The 26,641-nt window shown below is 38.0% G+C and overlaps 1 protein-coding gene across 2 annotated transcripts; it reads right to left on the bottom strand.

The window, feature by feature from the left end:
* Positions 1-11,113: 11,113 nt before the first annotated feature.
* Positions 11,114-26,177, bottom strand: MED19 (mediator complex subunit 19). Of its 2 annotated transcripts, none has more exons than XM_068228424.1 (2): positions 26,052-26,177; positions 11,114-13,280 (listed from the first exon to the last, which is right to left on the bottom strand). In XM_068228424.1, the coding sequence occupies exon 2, from the start codon at positions 13,203-13,205 to the stop codon at positions 12,492-12,494; it is 714 nt and encodes a 237-aa protein (XP_068084525.1). In that variant the 5' UTR covers positions 13,206-13,280; positions 26,052-26,177; the 3' UTR covers positions 11,114-12,491. The 2 variants fall into 2 exon arrangements, with proteins under 2 accessions (XP_068084525.1, XP_067005389.1); XM_067149288.2 differs by lacking the exon at positions 26,052-26,177 and adding an exon at positions 25,125-25,345.
* Between the last annotated feature and the right edge of the window lie 464 nt (positions 26,178-26,641).

The raw sequence follows: 26,641 nt of genomic DNA, 5'->3' as shown, positions 1-26,641 counted from the left end.
CCATCAAAAGAGTCGTATGCCCTCATTCCATATGAACACTGTGGAGAGGTTTGGAATAGAATCCAGACTTTTGGCACGCAATCTAGTGATTACCCTGTTGGCCAACATTCTGATGGTGAAATTTTTTCGACCAAAGGGACTTAAACTGGCTAACCACGATGTCAGACAATATAAGCTTGAAGTCTTAACAATTATGGTTACTAGGCGGGCATCATTATGATTATTATTCTGTTAGCAGAGATCTGAGCCAGTGGTCTAGCACAACTGTAGAGGGTGGTCACTTGCTCAGGGCATTTGGAATTGAATACTGAGCTTTCAGGACTACACACAAGCTGCATTCAAGTACAATATTCAAGGTTTAGGGTCAGCATAGGACATGGACGTTTAAAAAACTGACAAAAATAGAGAAATAGTTTCAATTAAAAGAGCAGAATACTACAAAAATAACTTTATATACTGTTTATTTTCATCAAACCATGAATTTTATTTTTAAGTCTTTGTTCAGTTTCATACACAGGCAATGAATCCCATTTGAACGATATGAGACAATAATAATGCTGTGTTTAACTTTTCTTCAATTACCTACACAGGAGAACTATAATTTAGCCCCAAAATGAATGAGAAACTACTGAAACAGTTCTCTTGCATCTGATCATTTTTAAATGCCAATTGACTGACTGATGGGATCTCATGAACTTTAGCACAGGAAACAAATGTTTAACCAATTGTACAATGCAGCCAGTCATAACAATGCTATATAGACCTATTATAATAAAATTAATAAATTGTACTTCGGGTATCACATTGGACATTTCCTATGTGACTGATTGCAAAAAAAGAAAATTACAGTACATACATTAAACAATGGAACAAGCTGCAATAAAAATAGGCATCATATTGCAATTTATGACAACTGGACAACTCTGTGATGACTCTGAATCATAAAATCTTGCTCCACATTGGACATAATTGTTGGGTCTTCAAATTCCTTGACTGCAAATCTGAAGGCTGACAGGAAAGAGGAGGATTTTCATCCACCTCCGATACAAGAAGAGATTTTAAGTTCTCACTCTGAAGCTTTACAAGTGTAGTCTCTATTGCAGCAAACATCCAATTTGTTTGTTGAGCTTTGGCAAGGTTAATCCACATGTGTACAAAATGAATATGGAAATCAGTTGTAAACCATCATATGAGCCAATACTGAGAGAAAGATTCTTGTAGCATAGTGGTCAAGGTGTTTGGTCTGTAATGTAGATTAGAGTACACAGGTTAGTCCCCAAGTTATTTTTAAAATTCATAAAAATGAGTTTTACTTCCTTCTGTTGTTTATAACTTATGTCTTATTTTCATATGTCCTTTTATTTATTATTTCATTCTAATGTTTTCATGATAACATCAATTTCCATTTGTAACACAAACAAAAAGCATTCTTCCAACAGACAGTCTTGAAATACAAGGAAGAATAAAAAGTTGCAAAGTCAACTTCTTTCCAGATGAGTGACACAAATATCTTTGCATGGGCGCCCGCAGGATATTTTCCAGGAAGGGGGGGGGGGGGGGGGGGCACAATAACAATTTTCTTGAATATAAAAACCAATATAACGTCAGCAACATTAAATTGTTTACAGAAATTTCCAGTTATAACAGATGCTAGATAATCGTCAGCAAGTTCGGTATGATATTAAACCAATTGAACACCAACCTTTTTAGAATTCCAGGGGGGGCCCCTTGCAGGCACCCATGTATCTTTGTAAGAGTTACATGTGATTAACTTACCCATGTGGCCTATGGAAAACATTTTTAAGGCCGAGGAGTGAAGGAAAGGATGAAAGAAGGGAATGTTTGATGGTAACTTGCACCTGTGTACCTTACATTAATGGCGCCACTATGGTACGTGAACACTTCTCTGAATGCTGCCTTATAACTGGTGTTTGAAACCTGAAATACTAAAATCTTGAAAATCTAAGCCCATTTTAGATCTTTTCCAAATAATATGTATTCATTTTGTACCCACATAGATTAACTTTGTGAAAGCTGGAAAACCACAAGATACAACATATTATTCATATTGGCAGCCAACTGTTACATAAAATGAATGAGTTTTCAAAAGTAATCCTTCTGTTCAATATAATATATATATAATTGTATTGAACAACAGGCTACTTTTGAAGAATAATAAATTTTATATACTGTATAAGGGAAAAGCTGGACAAAATCAGTGTCTGCCACACAGCAGGCTCCCCTTATCAGCATCAATATTAGATGTAATAATAAATGTAATCTTGTTCTGCACACAGACTGTTTTACACAGGGTGTATCCATTCTTACAGCTAATCTGATCACCACTAAGACAAAACTTTTGATGTGAAACGTCTTCCACGTTCGGGTTGGGTCTGTCTGGCGAAAAACAGATTCAATGCTTTTCATGAAAAAGTGCTAACTCAAGAAGTATGAAATATACAGTAATGGTTTGTATATTATTTTAAAGTAGGACGATGATTGCACAAGATGTAGCCACAGTAGCCGACCTAATGCACACGACAACACCACAAGATGGCCATCGAATTAAGGTTTTTTGGCAGTCACTTACTGCACGGTAAAGCTTGTAGTGAAGATGTTACACAGAAGCGATTGAGGAGGTCATTTGATTTGTCTTGACAAGATCTATCAGAAAAAATAGAAAAGTTAAAATGTGACCATAAATTTTTAAAAATTGAAGGTTTTGTGACTGAAAATGGATTAATTTTAGCAAACTTTATAAAAATGTCCTAATACATCACTAAGCGGTAAAAATCCTACAGGCAATGTGAAGGAGGAAACTGAACTCAATAATAGATCGAATAAGACCAAAATTACATATGCAGAACGAATGAGATGGCTACAGGAGTGTGGTGTAAACTTGAGCCTGCAGTGGTGGTCTCTAGTACAAACAAACACATCAAACGATATCGGGAAACAAACATTTTTACATAAGACACCATTATTCAATAAAGTTTTGATAATTGTCAAAAACTGTGTAAATGAAAATGTAAATGAATAAATGAAACAATGTAAAAATGTCAACCATTTATCATTTCTAATTACAATACATGAGAGATGAGATGTTTAACTCTAGCAGCCTATTTTGATAAGCAAACAGTACCCTTACCACTTACACCCTCTATTATGTCACTCCTACCACCAGCATTGATGTTTCTTGCAGGATCTGTGGGGTAACACCAAACCAATAGATAATATTAAAACAAACAAAATGCAGCAGCATGTACGCATAACAATGTACGACTGAATATGCTGTCTCTAATGGCGGTTTTTCTGGGACTAGATAATGTTATTGTACAAGAATACTGTACAAATTTTGTAAACCTGAAAAGTCACTCGTATAGGAACAAGAAACAACTGCATTGGTAACTAACACACTCTTCCACTGCCCCGTTACAAAAATTAACTTGTTAATATGAGAGTGAAGAGGTAATGCAGAGTATGTTGAACTACACTTCTAGTCTGTGTCCATGCAGAAACTGTTTCTGTGCAGTTATTTCATAAAGTGATGATATTGTGTGGCCTGGGAGAGGCCTGGTGCAGATCTTTCTAGTTGACTAGTGTGCCTAGGTGTGTAGTGGTGATGATGCTATAGGGAGTGTGTGAAACCCAATGATGGCACAAAACCTACTTCTGTCGAATTAACACCAAGGCTTAATGTCCCTATCTGATAAACGAATCACTTGGAACTGAATCCAAGCCTTTTGCATGCAATCCAGTGATTAGAAATTTTATACCACCTCCTCTCCTACCTTGCCAACCAACATTCAGATGGTGACTTTTCTTTTTCCACCAACAGGACTCGAACGAGCTACCCATTTCTCAGACGATTTAGACTTGACACCTTAACGATGATGGCTAAGGGGACAGGTATTTTATGAAGTATAAATACTTTGGTGTGGAAGAAATATTAAATGCAGTGAAATTTTCTGCAGAATGCAGCACAATGAGTGGGTGGGATAATGCAGCAACATAGCAACCACTTCATTTGAAAATTCTGAGTAGCCTCTCGAGACCCAAGTGCTTCCCATTTGATGCCAACTACAGCATTCCCATGGCAGAGTCTAAAATAGATAGAGCTTCTAGTTGCTCCGTTTCATTCTCATTTACTTCAGGTAGGTAATAACAATAACCATACAAACATAACCGAACTAGTGCGTATAACTTGGTATTGCAAAATATTTCCCCTCAAATTGTAATAATCCATACGATGGCTGAAAAGTGTGTGCTCCTAATGGTTGTTCTTCAATATTGGCAGGGACGTGGGGCACTTCCTACACAGAACTAGGTGCTGTACATTTACTGTCACAACTGATTTATTGAAGTTTAAATAACATTTCTTTGTCGAACTGACCGATATACGTTCAGCTAGAATTCACTATCAAAAAGTAAACTAATAATATAGTTTTTCCTCCTTAAATCAATCACAATCACCAGCACTATTGATTAGCAAACGGGCAGCTTACATTTTGAAGCCATAAATTGGGAAGTAATTTCTTTATTTCTCAAAGCATCATCTTTGTTGCCCCTTTCACTATAAGCTATTATGATGGACCATCATTCCCAAGGATATTTTACACCTATCACAAGTATACAGTAAACCCATATTTGACTTGACCAAGTTGTAAATGAATAGGGGAATATAGCAGTCACTGCCAGAACACACAGAAATTTGTACAGAACCTGTTATGGTCCAATTAGCACATCTGAACAACTTTGTATGCTTCCGCTTGTGAATGTTTGACATTGTCCAATACAATCCCTCAATTTTACCCCAGTACAGAAATTCGAAGCAAATTCTCCATTTCAAAGTGGAACTGTGTGCCGCATTAGGAATTAAGTTTTTTTTTCTTTCAGGTTTTCAAACATTCACTATATCCTAGAAACTATGAGGCCACAGCTGAGTCTAGTGATTTTTTAATTTTACTTTTACCAGTTCTTGTCTCTTCTGTTATGACTCTGATGGTATAACATTTGTCATCTTGCCTATGATGGGCTTTCCCATTCTTTACAATACCTTCCTTCCTCAAAGGGCTTGGGGATGTTACGCCTTGAGCAGACCACTTGGAGTTATACAAAGATACAAAACTCTAATCTTATATTTTACATCATAAAACACTAGTACTAGCTTTGATCCTTTAATTGGGTCATTCTCAGCTACATACATAAATAATTCTTAAAGACTAACATAGCACTCTTCAAGACGGCATGTTAAAATATTGTATCTTAGTTGTTGCTGTCCTTAAAATGTCCACTTGGTAGTTAAAAAGTCACTGAACTTGTTGTGCACCAGATAATGTATCTTCACAAATTATACAAGCATTTATGCTCAGAGTATACAAGAAATCTTACCACAGAAGGTTCGAGGTCTCTTCCTGGTCACATCTGTGATCTTTTATATGTACCTGTACAATTCTTCGTTAGGTTGCTTTCTGTATTTGCTCTCTTCTTTGACTAGTCTCAGTATCTTGCATAGAATTTTTCCCTCCTGAAATTTCAGTTCATTCATTACTTCTTTTCCGTTAAGTATCAGACACTCAGTGGCATAAAGTGCTTCAGGATGAATGACTGCATGGTAGTGTTCGAGTTGGTATTATAATAAGAAGTGTCTCACTCGTAAGTGTTCTTCGTTAAATGGTATTCCAGGTCTAGTTTGTTTGTCTGAGTTGTCGGCGTTTATCTCTCCGAGACTGGAGTCAAGCCAATTTGCAATGTATTTGAACTTTATGACTTTCTCAATTTTGCCCAGTTTCTGTTGTAGCTCATGGGAGGCATCACTGATTTTGGTGAGGTATTTTGTTTTATCTAATGACACTTGTAATCCCACCAAGGCAGCTTGCTGTCAGAGTGTACTGAACCGCTTCAATGCCATTTCTGCTGAGCTCACCAGAAGTGCCACGTCATCTGCCAACGCCAGACAATCCACTGGTAGACTATTCTGTTTTGTGTTCTAAGTACTAGCTAGTAGCTTTACGTCGCACCGACACAGGTAGGTCTTATGGCGACGATGGGACATGGAAGGGCTAGGAGTGGGAAGGAACCGGCCGTGGCCTTAAATTAAGGTACAGCCCCAGCATTTGCCTGGTGTGAAAATGGGAAACCATGGAAAACCATTTTCAGGGCTGCCGACAGTGGGGTTCGAACCTACTATCTCCCGAATACTGGACACTGACAGCACTTAAGCGACTGCAGCTATCGAGCTCGGTGTGTCCTAAGTAAATCCCACTGGAGACTTTGTTAATCCAGCTCCTTCTGCTACTCTCCGATGACCTCCAATGCACAGGTAGAATAGGTGAAGAGCCCAGTCTCCTGTCTAATTTCAGTCCGTATCTCGAAGTTTTATGAGTGTGTTCCTTTGAACTTTACTTGTGATCTGGTGTTACACAATGTCTGTTGGATAAGGCTGTGGGTCTTCTGGTCCAATTCCATTTCCTCTACAATGCTCACTGTCAACTGTATCATATGATGATTATTAATTATTATTATTATTGTGTACCTTTCACTATTCTCTTAAATTACTCCTTTTCATTTAAAATCATTCAGTTTCTTGTGAGACTAAGCATAACAGCAACACTGAATAATCTTGCAAGTCAGGACAATTTGTTTCATCTCCAGAGGGCAGGATGGCAAATACTGATTACAGAAAAGCTGGGAGACGGTAATTTGAAATATGACTAAATTCACGATTGAAATAATATTAATTGAAACCTTAAAACTGGGATTAGCAACTTACTTTTCTTATGTCCATAATAATAATCTTCTTTAACTAAAACAATGTTAAGAAAAATTCATCGCAGCACAGAGGTCTTGCCAAACACAATAACTGTGCATATCAGTGACCAATATGCACAGGTGGTACAGGGTCTCTTTTATAAACCCAGACCGACCAGCATCGTTTCTACCCTCCCAGACATAAGCAGCTGTACAGGAGGTGCACGCATAGTTCTTGACCTTGCAAGGAGCATGCACATGTTGGACCACACAAGCATCAATAGCCATTCAGAATCTCAGCTGTCAACAGGGTGAGACAGTGATCATTGCACCACCATATTTTTGGATGTAAAAGTTATTTCAAGTATGAGTCGATTCAACAGGGACACAATGCATTTGTTCAGCAAATTCCTGGTGAAGTGCCACCTTCATGAGCACAGATTCACGTAACTGTAAATAAGTTTGAAACTACTGGCTCAGTGCTCAATAAAAAACATGAGAGCACAAAAACAATTTTAACACAGGAAAAGTTAGATGACATTGGTACAAATCTTGAACGGTCACCGAATAAATCACTCACAAAATTATCACAAGTAGGGGTTTCAATTTCTTCTGCACAGAGAGCTGTAAAGCTGTTAAACATTAAACCGTACAAGTTTACACGGGTCCATCGTTTAAAAACTGCTGATCCAGCCACAAGGGTGAGATATTGCGAGTGGTATCTTGCATCACTGAATGATCGTTTATTCGACCTAAAGCTTGTGTTCTTTTCGAATGAGGCCTGGTTTCATCTTAATGGTCGTGTGAAGAGTCATAACACTCGCTATTAGTGTGCAGAAAATCCTAATGGTGTTTATGAAGTCCCTCATTATGAAGGAGGACACTTCCAGCATCTTTATAGGGTAAGATTTCATATTAGATCGTATACAGGCTACAGGCAGGGAGGCTGTGCGCAATGTAAGTTGGCCTGAGGCAGCTGCTGTAGCACAGAGTACAAACACAGGTTTTAATTTTTTTGCTATTTGCTTTACGACGCACCGACACAGACAGGTCTTACGGCGACGATGCGATAGGAAAGGCCTAGGACTGGAAAGGAAGCGACCGTGGCCTTAATTAAGGTACAGCCCCAGCATTTTCCTGGTGTGAAAATGGGAAACCACAGAAAACCATCTTCAGGGCTGCCAACAGTGGGATTCAAACACACTATCTCCTGGATGCAAGTTTGCAGCCGTGCGCCCCTAACAGCACGGCCAACTCGCCCGGTACACAAACACAGTGCGCTTGGTCTGGGTTTATAAGAGGGACCCTGTATATTAATAGTTCATGTAGTCAGCAACTAAGATATTTGGTATCTAACCCATCAACCTGATCTTCCTATCACCTGACCCAGGTAAGTGATTGACGAGTTGGATCTGCAAACCCAAAATTGTGGGTTTATCCTGGTCAAGGTTGATGAATCTTTGAAAGCAGATAAATCTACAACTCCATATCATTCATGCTGATATATAAAAGAGCCCCGGTATACAAATTAGAGGTCTGTCTGGAAAAGTTCAATCTCTCAGCAGCAATGACAACAGCAAATGTCTACACTGAGCAACAAATCACTCAGGTAACATCAATAACAAAAAAGACTTGCAATTGGCAGCTGAGGCCATACTGTTCTGTTATGATACCAGCAAACACTCATCAATGTCTCCTGCTACCAAGAGCCCAAGCTACTCTGACATGACCTACGTTCCCCGTGCACAATGGTGTATTCCTTTATGAAGGCCCAATTGTGAAATGTACATTAGTCAAAATTACACAGCCTCAAACTTTCATTACAGTATTGGAATCTACTCCACAGAAGAACATGGCGACTGTTGTACTGACAATATCATCTATTAGCTCCCAAGCAAGCACTATCTCACCTTCTTCTGGCTGCGCTTTGACATCCTTAGTCACATTCATGGAGAGACATAAAAACGTGCAAACACAATCATTGCCACCCCAGTCCCTTGCATGTCCACTCTCATTATGTTTTCATTGAAGAGGTTTCACTGTTTCAACAGATTAGCTGCCTTTCTTCCTGCACTGTGACATGCACCAAATCTTTCCAAGTCCAAAATAGTACACAGAATCACATTCGCTGTCTTTTTCTTGGAACTCTTATTCACTTTCCCCCCTATCCCTGGGACAGTCATATCTATCCTCCATGAAACAATTGTTAGCCTAGAGATCATTAGATGTCAGCACAGGTTGAAATGCTTATGCACTCTCAGGCCTGATGAAAGATGAATCGAAGCTTGATCCAAGCTTGAGATCATTTTACATTTGTCTAGTATTTTCAGGCTAAATATGATGTCAGCAAATTTAAGCAGCAAATTAAGGTTTTATAATTGGAAATGAAAGTTAAATTTCATTATTCTATGTTGTAAGGAGGTCAAAACAGGTAGCAGGTAGGGACTCTCTACGGAGGCAGCCCTGTCTAGGGAGTGGCGCCCCAGCCTATGCGAGCCCCAGAGCACACCAACCCAGCATGTACCATCTGGTGAGGGTCCCAGCTCAGGGTTAGGAGTGAAGACTTCAGTGGAATATACAACAGAGAAGATGGACTTTGGAACAGTGGATAATGGGGAAGAGGCAGCCCAATACAGCACTCAGGGAAAATAGTACGAGCACACTATGCATCAGCAGTGTTTGTTTCCCATGTAAGAAGCAGCCTGAATAACTGCTGACAGTAGCTCTATAAAATGCCTTTGGGAGCAGCAACCGCATCGTAACAATCAATCAATACTGATCTGCATTTAGGGCAGTCGCCCAGGTGGCAGATTCCCTATCTATTGTTTTCCTAGCCTTTTCTTAAATGATTTCAAAGAAATTTGAAATTTATTGAACATCTCCCTTGGTAAGTTATTCCAATCCCTAACTCCCCTTCCTATAAATGAATATTTGCCACAGTTTGTCCTCTTGAATTCCAACTTTATCTTCATATTGTGATCTTTCCTACTTTTATAAACGAGACTACGAGTGATGGTATCCCATCAATATCCCAACCTGGCAGGAGCTGGACAAGAGGAAATGAAAATGATTATGAAGGACGTCAAAACCCTTATTTCAGATATTGGCAGATAAACTCAGTCATAGAATACCCACATTCCAGTTATATCCAGTGACTTATGATTGGGACTGTGATTCAACAAGAGGATGTCGCTTGGTGTGATGGGTAACTTCCCTGACACTGCTCAGCTGGGCAACTTTTTTTTTTTATTTCCTTCAATTTCTTATTAATCTTTATAGGACCATCTTCAATATATGCACTACATATAAATGCCTGGTCATGTGAAAAACCAACAGATGATATATCGCCAACAAAGTTAAACACGTTTTAAAATTCCTTTATTAAAAATATCTCTTTTTTTTTCATTTATGGTGAAAAAGTTGTTTTCTCTACATTTTGGAAGAAAGTAATATCAAAATGTTTATGACAACATATGTTATGGAGTGGTTAAAGGGAAACTTAAAAATATGTCTGTCTTTTTCACCATACCAGCTGATAAAGCTAGTCTTTTTAGGAGCACTCTTCTTAAACATGCCCAGTCCTACGGGTATTAAACTTATCCAGCAACTGTATTTGTAGAATTATAACTAATTCAATCTATATACAGTAAAACCTGTCCTCAACAGTATCACAAGGGACCAGGAAATATTTCTGCTAAAGGCAGTCTCTGTTCAATAAACGTACGAGAAAATAATGTACCTCCTCTATTTATTCATATTAGACACTTGAAACCATGTCAAAAATTAACAGAAAACATTGTTATTATTCTTCTTACCAGTACAGTAGGCACCAGGAAACATATCAAACACATTAAACTGATACATTTTCTTACCAATACATTACTGTAATTTGCATTCTCCAGCAGGAAAATACATTTTTCTGAACGGCAATGGTCTTGCCCTGATTTTCTGGCTTTCCACCAAAAACTTAACACTCAGAAATTAGACCCAACACAAACATATCTGAATCATTCCATCGTAGGCCGAATTCCTCCTTTAAGATCTAATGGCATCTTGATATGGTGGTGAATTCTATACACGACAAACATTTATCTGAAGAGTCGAGTACCATACGAAAAGTGGATTTTCCAGGTGGTCCAGTCGGACGAATGAAATACCCAGCAGTTAATCCCCAAAACAATGGAACTGGGAAAAAAGGAATGTACTGTACCATGTGCACTGCATCACAGAGTATATGAAGACAGAAGATGTGGAAATTGTCCTTTTGTGTTTCCAGGTTTGTCCTCGCCTCGTATTTCTGTTGTTCCCTCTTCCCGCAGTGACCTGCCATTGTGTTCATTCCATGTTCTTTGTTGTTCCTTTCTCTCTTTATATATATATATATGTATGACTAGACTGTTTAAAATTTATAGGATGGTTAAAATATCGCTGAATGGTCCTCTAGGGGGAGTGGATATTTTTCATTTAAGGGCATACTTTGGCTTCCATTTCTGAGTTGAACAGTTTCCACTTAATCCAGAGTAGTTCGCATGACATTTCACGTCCAAGTCAAGGGACAGGGATCATTTTTCCTTAAAGCCACGTTTCTGCCTAATAGAGAAACAGTTTAAGACAGGTTTTACTCCACTATGCCATATGAGGAAAATATAAATGATAGTGCATTTTAAGCTAAAAAGAATAATATTCAAATTATTCCGAATTTTGTTGAAATGCATACTGGAAAGTGAAATAAATGTATAATATTAAGGTTTCTCCTTTTCCAAGGCTTGAGACTGAAAAACATGGGTGAATTTAAGTCCAAGTTTCAATAGAACTCCACTACACATACAATAATAGTATTCCAATGAAGATGCAATGTCATAATTTTTGTTGCAACGATCTAATCCATGAGTGTGCAGCATGTGCAAACCGCCTTCACTCTCTCTTTCACCCTTTTTCCACATTCTTGCATAGGTACATTGAACTTTCTCTTACTACTTTTTAGATATTCAGTTTAATATCAAAATTCTCATTTATCTAATCAAAATAACAACACACTCAAGTAATGTGCTGACTGACTTATAAACTCTCTTTATGTATTGGAAGTGTTAATTTCTCTCAGTTCCTATATTCTTTTTAATATTATTTTAAAATGGAGCAAATGACCAAACTGTTTGACATTCATCAACTCCATAACAACTGTTAACACAGCTTCTATACCAAGGACAGAAAAGGAATACCAAAGAAATCATCCAATCATCACACAAAACTGCGCAGGTCTAGGTTCAATTTTCTTGATGAAAATGAAGAACAAAGACTGAACAACTGGGAAAAAAGGATAAGTAATGGTAAGACTGATAGCTAGATGTCTAGATACACCTAACTAGATAAGATTACACCTGCCTACTGTCACACAGTTTCTTTCAAAATGAACAGCAAAATATTCAGAACCTTTAAAAGTTATACAACTTTGTTGCCTTACAGATCTAGTTGAAGACCAAATGAATAGCAAAAGACTTTTTTCAGGAATCATATACTTAACAAATTACAACAAGGTTGGGGATGACAGTGTGTGTGGAAGTTATTAACAAACTGTTCAAATTTTACAATTGCCAAGGGAAGTTTTCCTAATTATGGAACAATTCAGTCCTGTAAATAACAGACACAATGGAGTTTCAAAAGAAACAAACTTAACCTTGTCATATTCTCTCCAGTCTTTTCTGTACATACAAAGAACACAAAAAGGAAGTTTGAACAGTCCTTCAGCCATTGGAATGTTGATTAGGAGTGAGACCACCGGCATGTTCTGGACTGTGTTTTTGTTTTTTCTTCTTTTTCTCTTTTTTTCTCTTCTTTCTCTCCTTGTCATCTTCGTGCCGGCCTCGCTTTTTGTGTTTCTTCTCATGCGAATCCTGTCCCACCTCGGTAAGTTGTGTTTCATGACTTGGCGTATCCTCCGCTTTGTGTTTATGTTTCTTATGTTTGTTTTTGTGTTTTCTTTGTGGCACTTGATTTATGCAGCGGTACTGGTCGGGGAGAGGACCCGGGTGCAGACGAAAACCAGCCAGCTGCATGCTGGTAAGCGGAAGTAGCTCCTTGCCCCCAATGGGAGGTTTCTCGATGACGGAACGGAGAGAGCTATTGTCCAGGTGTCCTGGTGTGTCGATCATGCCAGGAAGGTTGGGGAGAAATGAGGACAGGGACTCTTTCACTTTCTTGCCACTGAACTTGTTATAAGAATGTTCAAGCCCATAATGGGCCATCAAGTTTGTGGCCCCCGTCAGTTCACTCTCACCTGGGGGCTCCTTCATTAAATAGAAGGGTCCACTGTGGACGATGGAAGGATTTTTCCCCAAGGAAATCGTCGTTTTTAAAGTTCCAGTAGTGTCCGGACGAGATACTATAGGGGAGTAGCCCCCTCTTGGTGACGATTTGGGTGAGTATTGTTCTAATTTTCTAAACTGATCACCCATCATCTTCCTGTCATTGCTTGTGACTCTTCTCTTGAAAGAAAATGTCAGGCAGTGTATCCATCACACCATGAGCAAAGCCTGAAAAAGAAGAGATAATATGTATAAATATTGAGATATATTGTTACTGTTCCTATTCTCTAAGCTTTTAGCACCCAACTCAACCTAACATATTCTCTGCTATTAATTATTTAATTTTGTCAGCAACAAAAAATGTACAGCAGAGCATAGTTTTGTTGATAGCAAGACTGCTAAAACTGCTAAGGCTGCTATCACAACCAATACAAATCAGTGAAATTGCTGAATGCTCCTGATCACAAAATATGTAACAGTAAAGAGAAAATTATAAACCCTACAGCCTTGAGACCTGTGAACAAGAATGTACCCTAAGAAAATAAACATATTCAATCCTACCTACTATGTTCCGATACTAATCTATCCATCAGAGACTTGGGTAACAAAAGGAAGAGATTTAACAGAGTGCAATGAAATTCTTGAGGCAAAGAATGGGAGCTACAACAAGAACCAGAAAAATAATGTGTGGGAAGAACCAAATGAGGAACCATTACAAGAGAGAACAGAGAAATGTCAACTAAGATGGTACAGGCAAGTCAAACAAATGGACTTGAGGGCAGGAACCCAAAGATATCAAGAGATGGAAGTGGGTGGTAAGAAGCCAAGAGGAAGATAAAGAGACATATCGTCGCTCCTATGCCAAAAACGCGAATGTGACAATGCTCTTCCTATCCATTATTTCCCTCGAGACTGATCACGCCTCCCAGCCACATATTGATACACAGTCCATCAGAACAATTTTCGTTGAGTTCACTTTCCTATGCGCCTGTGTAAAGGAAAACGAACCTTAAATATATCATACTCTAGGAGCGGGTAAATATGTCATGCAAACATACATTCCTATAGTATGGTACAGTAAGGTTCATTCTTCCTTACAGATTAGCTATTACCAGCATCATTTATGCAGGGTTCATATCTCTAGAGTGTCTTACACAAACAGATTCATGACAAGTTACTACTACTTACAGAGCTCATTGAGCAAAGGATGTGACTAAAATTCAGTCCAATTCTCAATATGTATGGAACCACATCACTCGAATGTTGCTAGTAAAACATCTTTTTGTTTAGTGTGAGTAGTGAAGGGAAAGTAGAAACTTAAATGTCCAAGATATAATCTCTTCCTTAATTCACTGGCATTCTGAAGCTCATATTTCTTACATGCTTCGTACAATAATTTCTGGCTCATAAAAATGGGGCCAAATGTATAGAAGCGGATGGTAGCATTTTTGAAAACATTTCAAAAACCGTGCAAGACTAAGTCTAGGAGCAAAATTGTATTTGAAAGGAATAACAGAAAGAAAGATAAAGACAGGAAAAAAGGGCAGTTTTTAGAATTAGTACAACTTGTAACAAATGTTTTTATAAATACAGTTATAAGCATAAATAAATTTTGCTAATTACCATTTATGAATAAATAAATAAATAAGGGTATACATTTTCTGCATCAGAATAATGTGCAATTAAAGGAAAGGATATTTCTGAAATGTCTATTTCAAATTTCATTTTCAACACAAATTAAAGAATAAGTTTCTTTCAAACTACTTTCGATTTCATGAAATTTGGAAGTTCTTGTAGAGCTGATATCTTGACTAACTATAACAAAATGAGATTAGATGACAATGATGACTGTCTTTCTTTTTTTACAATTTGCTTTTTGTTGCACCGACACAGATAGGTCTTGTGGCGATGATGGAATAGAGAAGGGCTAGGAGTGGGAAGGAAGCGACCGCAGCCTTAATTTAGGGACAGTCCCAGCATTTACCTGGTGTGAAAATTGGAAACCACGGAAGACCATCTTCAGGGGTGCCCAGAGTGGGGTTCAAACTCTCTATCTTCCGAATGCAAGCTGATAGCTATGTGACTCAAACCACGCAGCCACTTGCTCGGTTGATTGTTGTTTTAAGGAATCTAACATCTAGGTCATTGGCCCCTAATGATATTTCATCATTGATCAAACAGTTTGATTTGAAAAACTGAAAATGATCAGCCATTGCTAGCCAACCAAGAAGAAAAGAAGATTAATGAGCCCACGACAAATTATTTCAAAAACATGTACAACCTTTAAGACATAATAGGCCTTCTAGTGGGCTGTAGGGAAAAAATTCCCAAATTATTTTCAGGCAGATGGTTGAGTGCCAGGCTGCATAATCCAAATAAATAGGGGTGGCTGATTAACCTGGTAGAGCAATGTTTAATATCTGGAACTTAAAAGAATTATGATAACGTAAACAATCTGTGTTATAATAAACTAATACTCTCTTCTCAGTTTATGGGAGATCCAATTCTATTCTGGTAAAGGCACTTCATGTCTCTGGATAATGGACAAAGCTGTTAGGATTTCTTTTGCTAGCAGTTTAATATCACACAAATTCATACAGGTTTGACAACAATGGGACAGGAAAGGACTGGGAAACAGCGGCAGGGCTTTAATTAAGGTATAGCCCGAGCATTTGCTTGGTGTAAAAATGGGAAACCATGGAAAACCATCTGATGGTAGGATGCCGTTGGATCTCTTCTTGCCTATCAATTGGCAGTGAGCTCATCCAAAGTCAGGATGCCTTGTGTGATTATATTCAAATGTACAGTGTTGAATAGCTCAGCTCAAATGATGAATAATTTGCTCTGCGTCTTGGAGTTTGATTTTATGGCCTCGCTCACATTCCATCAGTTAGAATTTACTAGTATCAACGTATTGTCACGTACGCTTTAAATTTATGAGCTTCTAGAGTGACTGTATACTACATTGCAGAAAGTTTACATCATTATAGACTGTTATTCCTTTCCACATTCAGTCTGCTTGCCTCTGAATTAACTAAGTGAATTCACAATCCTTCACTAGCGCAAAGAGCTCCATGGACTCAATTAGTTCTACAACTCTTTTCCTTACATAATTAAAAACCAGGTCTAACAATAATCATCTTGATAACCCTCTACTTCTCTTACCCTCCACGGTTGAGTCCATTATTTTCCTAGGTAACCTATCCTCCTCCAGCCATTTCAATGATCCCTCCACCAAAAGCACACAGCTACATCCTTCAAATTCATTCCTGACTTAGCCTTTATCCACTAATTTTGATTACATTAGAAGCACTGCATAAAGCAAAGAAATCTCAATCACCACAAGACCTGAAAGAGTATGCAATGAAAAAGAAAGAATAAAAGGAGATACTGAAGAACACAAGGAAAACAACTACTACTCAAGAAGAACGCAAATTAATAAAAGCAGCTGAATGAGATACATTTAAATTCTTACAATCGAGAGAGCCAATATACCCAAGGCAAATATAGATGGATACCTGGAAGAATAATTTCCAGAGTATATTACAGCACAAGGAAACTAGATCAGATCCAATAATGTAATCAAGCAGCTATATCAAAGATACTATCCCTTTCACTACAAGTGAAATTGAAGACCGGGAAGCAAACAATCCAAGAAAGGTAAAGCCTGCAGACAATATCAGATTTTGAATGAACATCCCCAGATGAGCCCTGTTATTAAAGGAAGCATGGACCAATCTTACGAACCAATGCCTTGTACATTTAACCACCCCAACAGATGGAATAATTCAACAGTCAAAGTTCTGTACAAAGGAAAAGGGGATGTGGAGGACCTGAATAAGTACAGGAGTATAGCGCTGGAACGTGTATATTTTAAGATATTCACAAAGGTCATTACAAACAGGTTAACAGACCTATTAGATGGAATATTGCGTTAAGAGCAATTCAGGTTTTGGAAAGAATGATCGACCATGAAATGCCGTGAAATGTCTCGAGAATGAGATACAAGAGGTGCTTGGACATCAGCAACGAAAGCTCTACGCAGTCTTTATAGATTTTTAGAAAAGCATTCAACCCCGTAAACTGACAGAATGGCAGAATCAAATTGGAAGGGCTGTGAGGAAAAGGACATTGTCTCATGAAAATGACCTAACATCCATGCCTGTAACTACATCCAGCTAGAAAACCAGCAGGAAAGATCAGAGTTCAAAGCACACACAAAAGGGGGTACATATACATAGATGGCATCGTAATGGTCTCAAGATCACAAGAGCAGCTTCAAAATTCTTGTAACCTCCCAACAGCAACGGCTAGAGGAAATGACCTTCACATATAGGAGGACAAGACTGCATTAATGGTCTTCAGGAATGTATGATGTCCCACACCACAGAGATGACACTGTCATTAACAACAAGAGGTTACAACACGTGAACCATTTCACTAATCTGGAATCACTTTTTAAACACATGACCTAACATTCTCCAGGCACATAAAACAAAGAACGTCTGCTGCGATCATAGCAACAAATATCCTGATGAAAAGGGATCTCCTGTCCATATAGAAAGTAGAGTCAACATACAAAAAGGCTTTAAGACTATCAAAATATACACGCTCCCACCTTATACATGAATTCACATAAGAATTATTTTACCTGGAAGAGCTAAATTTACAACTGCCCCTAGAAACTAGTCGCCTTCAATGAAGCAATTCAAGATCTTTGTACAAAAAAAAATTAAAAAAAATTATGTATATATATATATATATATATATATATATATATATATACAGAGAGAGAGAGAGAGAGAGATAAAACTGAACACAAAACTCAAGAATGCAAACCTCTGCTTTACCCTTACACAAAACAAACCAACTACACGCATATTTTCAACTGAGGAAGGCACAAAGATCGGAGCGTCTGAAGAAGTACCAGGAGGATCGCAAAGCGCGAACAATCCCTTCAAAGAGATCTGAACGACGGACTGACTAAAGTGATCCTATGTGGCCATAAAAGAAAAAGAAGAAAGAATGATTTCTATTCCACAGATGCAATGTTGACAGATATAGACACAAGCAGATTACAATCTTCGACACTTGATGACAAGATCTACAATGAATAGGTTTCACTTCAGATACTGGAGCAATGAGAAGCAGCACAACCCAGTTGAACGGTGCATCTGCGAACTGTGTAACAAACATTGTGATCGTTACCACATCATGATGCATGCGAAAAGACGAGTGCCCATAACAAAGTTCTGTACCAGAGACTAGTAATTATTTACCAGCTTAGGCACATTGTGCAAATTTCTTCTTGATAATAATAACTATGAAATAGAACTCTTGCTGAGTTTGGTTCATTGTAGGCATTTCCATGGCAAAGATATGATTCAGGTGGGGTGGAATTTCACCTTCTTGGATGTTTCTGAAGTCTGTCATTCAACAAGACAAGATTGTCATTTTGGTGACTTAACTGTGCAAGTTTTATTCATATATTCATACGATATATTAACGTGATCATTTCAAACTTCTAATTACTTTTTATGTAGTAACTTTGGCAGTCAAAGACTGTCTTACATACTAGTTCTTAAATATAAAATCCAGACTGACATTTAGGGCCTAGAAAAAATAAGTGTTTCCAACATAGGTTCATTTTGCAGCTAAGTTTTTCACTTGGGTATTTTCACTGCACTAGTGGTATGTTTGACTGGCCTTCAGTGATATACATATCATGCTATATTCGGGCAATACATCTCATTAACACTACAGTGAGGACTTTAAGCGATGGAAAAAACAATTGTTGGTCTGCTTACAGGATATATGCCAACAGAAGTAAGTATAAGTTATTAATTTATCACCTCAAATCTGTAGGTAATGGGAAAGTTCTGAAACATGATTGAGGTCCATGCATAATGGACAGTAAAAATCCTTGTAACGTAATCTCTACAAACCATATGTTAAAGTAAGAAGTAAACACAAGTAACTGAGTGTTGAAAAAATAAAGTTGAAGGAATTTCCGTGCTGGAAAGTATTTTACCAAAACTCTCTTTTGCAAACTAAGTTATAACTTATTCTCTTTTGTTACTAGCAGCTTAGTTAATTGCTTACACGGTATCAGTCATGAAACCAACTATTGATAAGATGTCTCTTAGTGAAACCCAATTGGTCTAGACAGTCCTGGCTTGTAGAGACACTTCATTAGTCTAAATTGTCAGGGGTGCATAGTAATGAGCCACCCTGGTGATTGATAGAGATGTTTGTGAACTGCTTCATTTTAATATGAGCCTTGACCAATTCATTTGTCACATCTATCTCTAGTGAATTCGGGGTGCAATACCATTCTGTCAAATTTCAGCCAATGACAGTAACTGCTGACATGGTGGAATAAAACATGTATGATTTTGATATTTTCTTATAAAATTATTTTCTTTTTGCAAGCTACTTTACGTTGCACCGTCTTACAAAATTAAACATCTGCTATATATGACCAGTCTTCCTATATAGTGTGGAAACAGGCCCTCAAGAACGTATTCGTGAAATGGTTGGAAGCCTTTGAAATGTGGACTTACCGCAGGATGCTCAGAATTTCATAGGTTACTTGAATAATGAGCAAAGAAGTGTGCTCAGAAAAGCAAGAGCAATCGAGAACTCACTCAAACAATAAAGCATAACAAAATTTCAAACCTTGGCCATATCCTCAGAAATGACCCTTACCATATGTTGCCACAGATTGTGCATGGGAAAATACAGAGTTGAAAAAAACACACACACAAGAAAAAATTCCACTAAAAGTACTTCAATGCTAGATTGCGTGGTGATAAGCACGTTCAAGGGGTTGAAATACAATCCTCTCTTGAAATGACACAACGTCCTCGCTAAGTCCAATCAAGTTGGACATTTAAAGACAATACGTCTGTAAATGGGATTGTAACACACCGAGCCATATTTGGGAATTGTTTCTCATAAAGATGGCAGAATCCCTTGAAACAGAATCAGATATATAATAGTATGCCAGAAAGTAAACAAAATGTAATATTAGTATAAGAGGTAGGCTATACACGTATCAAACTTAATAATATAAGATCTGAGTTAAGTTTGTTCCGTTTGAATAGTCTCACTACCACCATACAGCAGGTCAAGAGCCGCAAAGCGGCCTTAGGCCTCAAGTTTCCTGTGCAAAGACCATTGGTCTGGACAAGTTTCTTGCTGTGCGGTGGGTTAGGATATGTCCTGGACAAGACCAGAGATATAGGGACAACAGACATGCCAACTTTCAAAAGTAAAAAAAAAATCAAGAGACGACAAATCGCGATATGTTACGACCCATCATTGATGATGCAACTTGCAACAATTGAAGAATATTTTATATATATATTTTATGTCCCACTAACTACTTTTATGGCTTTCGGAGATGCTGAGATGCCGGAATTTAGTCCCGCGGGAGTTCTTTTACGAGCCAGTAAATCTACCGACACGAGGCTGACATATTTGAGCACCTTCAAATACCATCGGACTGAGCCAGGATCAAACCTGCCAAGTTGTGGTCAGAAGGCCAGCGCCTCAACCATCTGATCCACTCAGCCCGACATTTAAAACATTATACTGCTCTATTACATAATTCATCTATTTATTTAATAATACTGCATATATCTGAACACATGACTTCATCATAACTGCCTTAGCCCTCTTCCAAAATTCTGAACTAAATTATTTGCTGAAAGCACTTGCCTTGCCAAACAGATTTCAAGTTTTTTTTCGAGGATTCTTTTTCGGGATATATTGATCCGAGTTGTGCTTTTGTCCTTGTAAATACGCTAAAATCTCTCAGTATGCACTGTTATGTGGAAATGATAAAATAAAAAGCATTACGAGAAATTCTATCATATTTAAGAACATTGCCATCTGATGGCATCTGCCTTGCCAGTGCCCACTTGAACATCAATTCTTTCCAGCTACTTAAAGAACGAGGAAAAATTAGGATTTTCAAACAATAAACAAGTCTGTTCTCTAAACTTAGAGATAAGTCTCTGCGATAAGGAGGGAGGGAGAAAAGACCGAATATCGGGAGTCTCCCATTTAAATCGGGAGAGTTGGCACTAAGCGGCCTTAGGCCCGTACTTGCCTGTGGAAAGACCATTGGTCTGGACTGGTTAGGGCCTGCTTTTTTCTTGCCGTGCAGATGGTTAGGTAGGGGCTGGAGGCGATAGCAATGCATTTATTGTGCAGGGATGGTAACGGAATCTCATTACCATAATTGATAGAAATTAGGTCATATGCCACTTTACGTTTGCCAATAGGAATGCAAATAGCTACTTCAGCAATGAAAATGGCGTGTAATGCTCTTCATTAGGTTCTAAAAGTAAATGTTCCTGGACATCGCAATGAACGCATCTCTCCTCTGAGATGCACAAAGTACAACTCGCGCAACTTTTAGTGATGGATCGGCAATCTTCGAAACTCATATTGGCAACCTTTGAAACACAAACTATGATTTGCTTATGTGGCGCCGTGAAACATCTGGGGTACACTTTACATACTAGTACTGTTGTTGTTTACACAGCAAAGTGAAACTATAGAATTCATGCCAGGAACAAGATTTGCATCGAGAAATGTTATATAATTCATATCGATCAATCATACTATAGATTCAATTTCCATTCGGTTGGCAGTATTGCTGGAACCGGAAGAGCTTCTTCCTTACTCCTCAACCCCGTAACACCAGCTATCACTAAAAGTTCCACTTATTTATCATGTTAGAAAAATCTTGTGACAAGGTGTCAATTTTCACCTTCTAATTCTGTTAAGTACAATAACAAATAAGAGAGAACACTAGCACAAAGGTGGGAGGATATATTGTGCTCTTGCAAGGTAATTTTATCAACCTTGCTCAAAAGGAAGGTAAGAAGAGCCAATCTTGGAGAATAATATTTTGAGAAATTGCTTTTTTTTTCTTCTTCTAAATTCTTCCTTTGATTAACTCTAGATCCCTAAATCGATCAGCTACAGGACTGGACTCGCCTATGCAGCAGGTTCAAATAAGTTATATCTTTTGTTTGCTTAGACTAATACTAAATCATGCAACATACTCACCATATTATCTCTTTCTCACACGGTGGCTATCAGTGTTTACTCTAATGAACTACGAAGATACAGGTCTGACATGCCTTGCTGGCATATGGGGGTAAAATATTAAAACTAGTCACCAAGTGGATTTGGGTTCTAATCCCACATATTTATGAATTGCTAGTGCTAAGAAATAGTGATGATGATGATGATGATGATGATGAATAAACAGGGAGGGGCTGCTGCAATACAGTGGTGGAAATATTTATTGCATCACCTTTTATAATTAACATTTTTTTTGTTATAATCATTGAATAACTGAGCTAAATTGGCCTGATTTCTCTCTATTTCTATCAGAAATGAATACACACAATAATTTTTATCTATTTATTTATTTATTTATCTATTTATTCTTCATTTTTGTTTCTATAAAAAGGTCTCTGTTGTTTAAATTTAACACTTTCTTGAAAATGGGTGTAAGTGGATATGCCAACTATTCTGTTTGCTCTTCTGAAATATGAATACTAATGTTGAAAGAAACACTGCACAATAATGTTCGAACATAACACTGGTTGATTTTAGTGTTTATAAATACACAATTGCCTCATACGAATGCACCGTTGCCATTTAATACTTTGTTGTTCCTCCACGCGCCTTAATCACCGCTTGGCATCGTAAGAATTTACTTTTTAATATACTTCTCACTCAGTTCATGAAACCACACACGCACAAGGGTCTCCAACAGTTCCTGTTTATTCCGTGGCTTCTTTTTGCTGATAGCATTTCCCATAACCTTCCAACAGTTCTCAAGAGAATTGAGATCAGGGCTATTTCCAGGCCATTCTAACACTCGAACCTCATGTAGAAATGTAGAAATAATAACCATTAACATCATCTGCTTCCTGTTTGGTACAAATATTAATCATAGGACTCACCTTCAAAGCTCTGTGGCAAGGAGCGGAGTCATCCTGAAAAATGCAACTGGAAACATCTCCAAACTGGTCTCTTATCGTTGGCATAAGCTTCCTTTCAAGGATGCTTATGTAGGCATCCGTGGTGACAGTGCCATTTATGAAGTCCAGACGACCTACTACGAGACTGGAAATGCACCCCCAGACAATCTGTCCTCGTGGGTGTTTGACTGTATGTGTTACACATGATGGCAAAAATTCTTCACCTTTCCTTCTACGCACGAACACTTCTCCATCTGAGCCATGCAGATTAAATTTGGACTCGTCTGAAAAGATCACTCTATTCCACATCTCTGGTGTCCATGTCGCATGTGCTTCTGCCCATTTTAGCCGCTGTTGTCGCATTATCTTGGTCAATAAAGACTTCTTTCTAGGACGACGGGCTGAGAGTCCAGCTTCCAGTAGTCAATTTCTTACAGTTCTACTGGTTACTGAGATGTCACACATTTCTTCCCAGTCTCGCCTTAGTTCAACTGATGACAGGCGATGATCGTTTAGTGAAAGCCCTTTCAATACCCTGTCCTGATTGGCAGTAAACGCCCTTATCCGACCTCTTCCTTTCTCATGATCAACATTTCCTTTCTCCCTGTATTTTTCAGTAACCTCAAAATCGTAGACTGATTAAAACCTATCTTAGAGACTATCTCTCTCGTGCCGAGACCAACAGACGAATAAGCAAGTATTGCAGCTTTCTTTCCTGGTGTTAATTCTACTGACCTGCCCATCTTTTTGCTGCAAAGTCTCAACTCAAAATTACTGTATAAACACTAGCTTCATTGTAAAAACAAACAACAAAGAGTTGTGTATTGTTGGAAAAATTTGAGAAGAAGTATAACTACGAAGGCAAGAATACGTCAACAATGTTTAAAATGGTATAAGCTGAAGCAAACAGCTGTAAAATACCAAAAGACAAAGTAATTCATGGTGATACAATAAACATTTCCACCACTGTATTTTGAAAGGATTGTGTAAGGTAATTGGCTAATTACTGTACGCCTAACACTGACTGACCAGGTCTCCTCACCATGACTAACAGTTTAATTTTTCAGGATGATTTCCTGGTTCTTCACTAGCAAATGCTGTAATAAATACATACTAATACTGAAAGCATCAATGAATTATAAAGTCAGCTTAGTGTTTTCAAATTGGTATTTGAGAAATGTACTATTTCCAAACATATAGCTCCCTTTCAAATTAAATTTCTTTCCATGGTAGAATGCTTTTCCCTTAATTCTCCAGTAAGCTTTACCTTCACTGAAGTCTTCTTTTATTTCACTTCCTGTTCCACACACACAAGGTATTATGTCCTCAGCAAATATAAGGTACGGCGTACTTTTTCTGTGCGCTCTGGCAGCATAGTATTTGTACTCTTCTCCTCCTATATCACAAGATCTGTTCAACGAACAGTATGGGATTCATTGGGTTCTTTGTAATAACTAATTTTAATTAAGTTATGTAGCCTACTCCTTAATATTACTTCACAATATCTATAATTAGGGTACTTTTTTCTGGATTGGATAGTAATCTAGCCAGAGACAACTGGAGGCAGTAATCATGTGTGATGTTCAGTTCCTATATGTCTACTCGAAAACTTTGCAACTTAACTATAATTTTCTCCTTCAATACACAACTTAATGCAAAATTTAAAAGTATTGTGAAGGGTGACAAACGTACATGCTTTACGTTTTCAGAAAGAAATAAAATGTTAAGGTCGTAGTGCATTTTTAAATATTTTATTATGGATTGTTCAGACCAGCATGGTTCAAATATAGTGAAACTTTCCAGGTTATGTTTAACCTTAACATGCTATACACAAACCACTGGGTATAAAACGTCTCCATTGAATACAGGACTCGAATGAAAGTAAGCATATGCGTTACATCGTTTACGAAAGTACTTTACAACGAGCCGCGGACTTCAAATCACTTGCTGCACTAATTATGCACATAAAAGATAACGCAAGATGCTACTATGAACTTACAAATGACATGGCATGAAGTCTAGTGTTTACGTTGCCTGTGACAGCAAAATGATAAATTCTTACCCAGCACACATTAAGGTATTTCCGATATTCAACCTTCAGCTAAATATCATATCAACGTCAGCCGAAACACCAATATTGACTTATCACAGACGCACAAAGCTCACTTGCTAGATAAACCACTGCCACAATTTTCCATGTTCCTTCCGAGCCCACCAATAAGCACGTCTCCGAGCTCCGAACTGCTCTGGCTCAATTGCCGTGCGTCTATCCATCCTTCTCGATATACACTCTTCCAAGGAATATTTACGGGAACATTGTAAATTGAAGATCCAATTATACCAACATTTCAACAAAATTTAAACAAATCCTATAGTCATAGAATCAGAGCCATCTACAGTTAATGCAGGAAGGTACGCTTGGCAACGCTGTATCTATCTGTCAAGCGGAGGCCGAGAGAAAAGGGGGCGTGTCCGACTTTGAATTGACTTCAATGATATTCAGCGCACTTAGACCAACATGATGGTTATGAAAAATATACACACTGTGAAAAATGACAGTAAGAAACACACAAATCAAGAAATGCACTCAGTAAAGTTAGAAATACACATTTTACATGCATAAAAACAAAACCCTTTAAAGAACAGCTCAATATTTGGAGTGTTGACAGCTTCCTTCGTTTATCATCACTGCTGGCATAACTCTTGTTCTTAATCTGCTTCCTATAATTATTCAATATGACGTTGCAAAATGTGGACAATAAACAGTCTATTAGACTATTATTGTCATGCCCACAGTTACCATGTTCAAACCAGAACTGTTGATTTTCACCTCTCCCTAAAGCAGCTCTGGATAGAGAGAAGAGAACTTCTTTGTGATTTCCACAATCCAGGTAGTCTTCCTTGTAGTCTTCAGACACCAACAAGGTAAACATTCCTGTAACTGTTACACAGACACACACAACACAATCTGATGGCACCACTAACCCACCTCTCTGAAGTTCTTCAAAATAGGGGTCATCTGTTTCATTGCACTGCAGGAGACCTAAACATGTGTCACAGCTTATCCTTTTGGATATTGCCCTTACTGCATACCCAGAAATGTATATTACACCTGACATCTCAAAATGCCCATCATAAATGTCACATGATAAAAGTGAGTCGAACTTTTTTATCACTGCTATATTGAGCCTAATATCATCTGTCTTGGTGGAATCAGACATTTCTAACTGGCTACAGTCAAACTGCACTTTTCCATACCTAGATGAGTGCAAGCCCAGAACACTCTTAATCCTAATTTTCTTCTCACTTTCTATAACTTGAAGTGCAGTAACATTGTAGTTACAACCACTAAGCTGTCTGTACTGACCAAATCTTCTTTCCAGATTGTCACTCTGAAACTTTCCTAACAGTAAATAATTTGGTTTCACAGTTTCAAATGAAAATTGGATAATTTTTAACAGGACAGTTGTGGTATGTACCAAAGCTCTTGAAGTGTCAGTTGTTAAGTGACCATGAACCAAATTTAAATCATCCCAACTGGTTACCCACTCACAGAAATGTTGAAGAAATTGAATGCGG

Source organism: Anabrus simplex, chromosome 6, assembly GCF_040414725.1.
Source record: "Anabrus simplex isolate iqAnaSimp1 chromosome 6, ASM4041472v1, whole genome shotgun sequence".
NCBI classification, from domain to species: Eukaryota; Metazoa; Arthropoda; class Insecta; order Orthoptera; family Tettigoniidae; genus Anabrus; species Anabrus simplex.
This window is presented reverse-complemented; position numbering and strand designations above follow the sequence as displayed.

What these genes read in the sequence shown, in the direction of transcription:
- MED19 (XM_068228424.1), bottom strand. Translation starts at nt 13,205, where the DNA reads ATGATGGGTGATCAGTTTAGAAAATTAGAACAATACTCACCCAAATCG.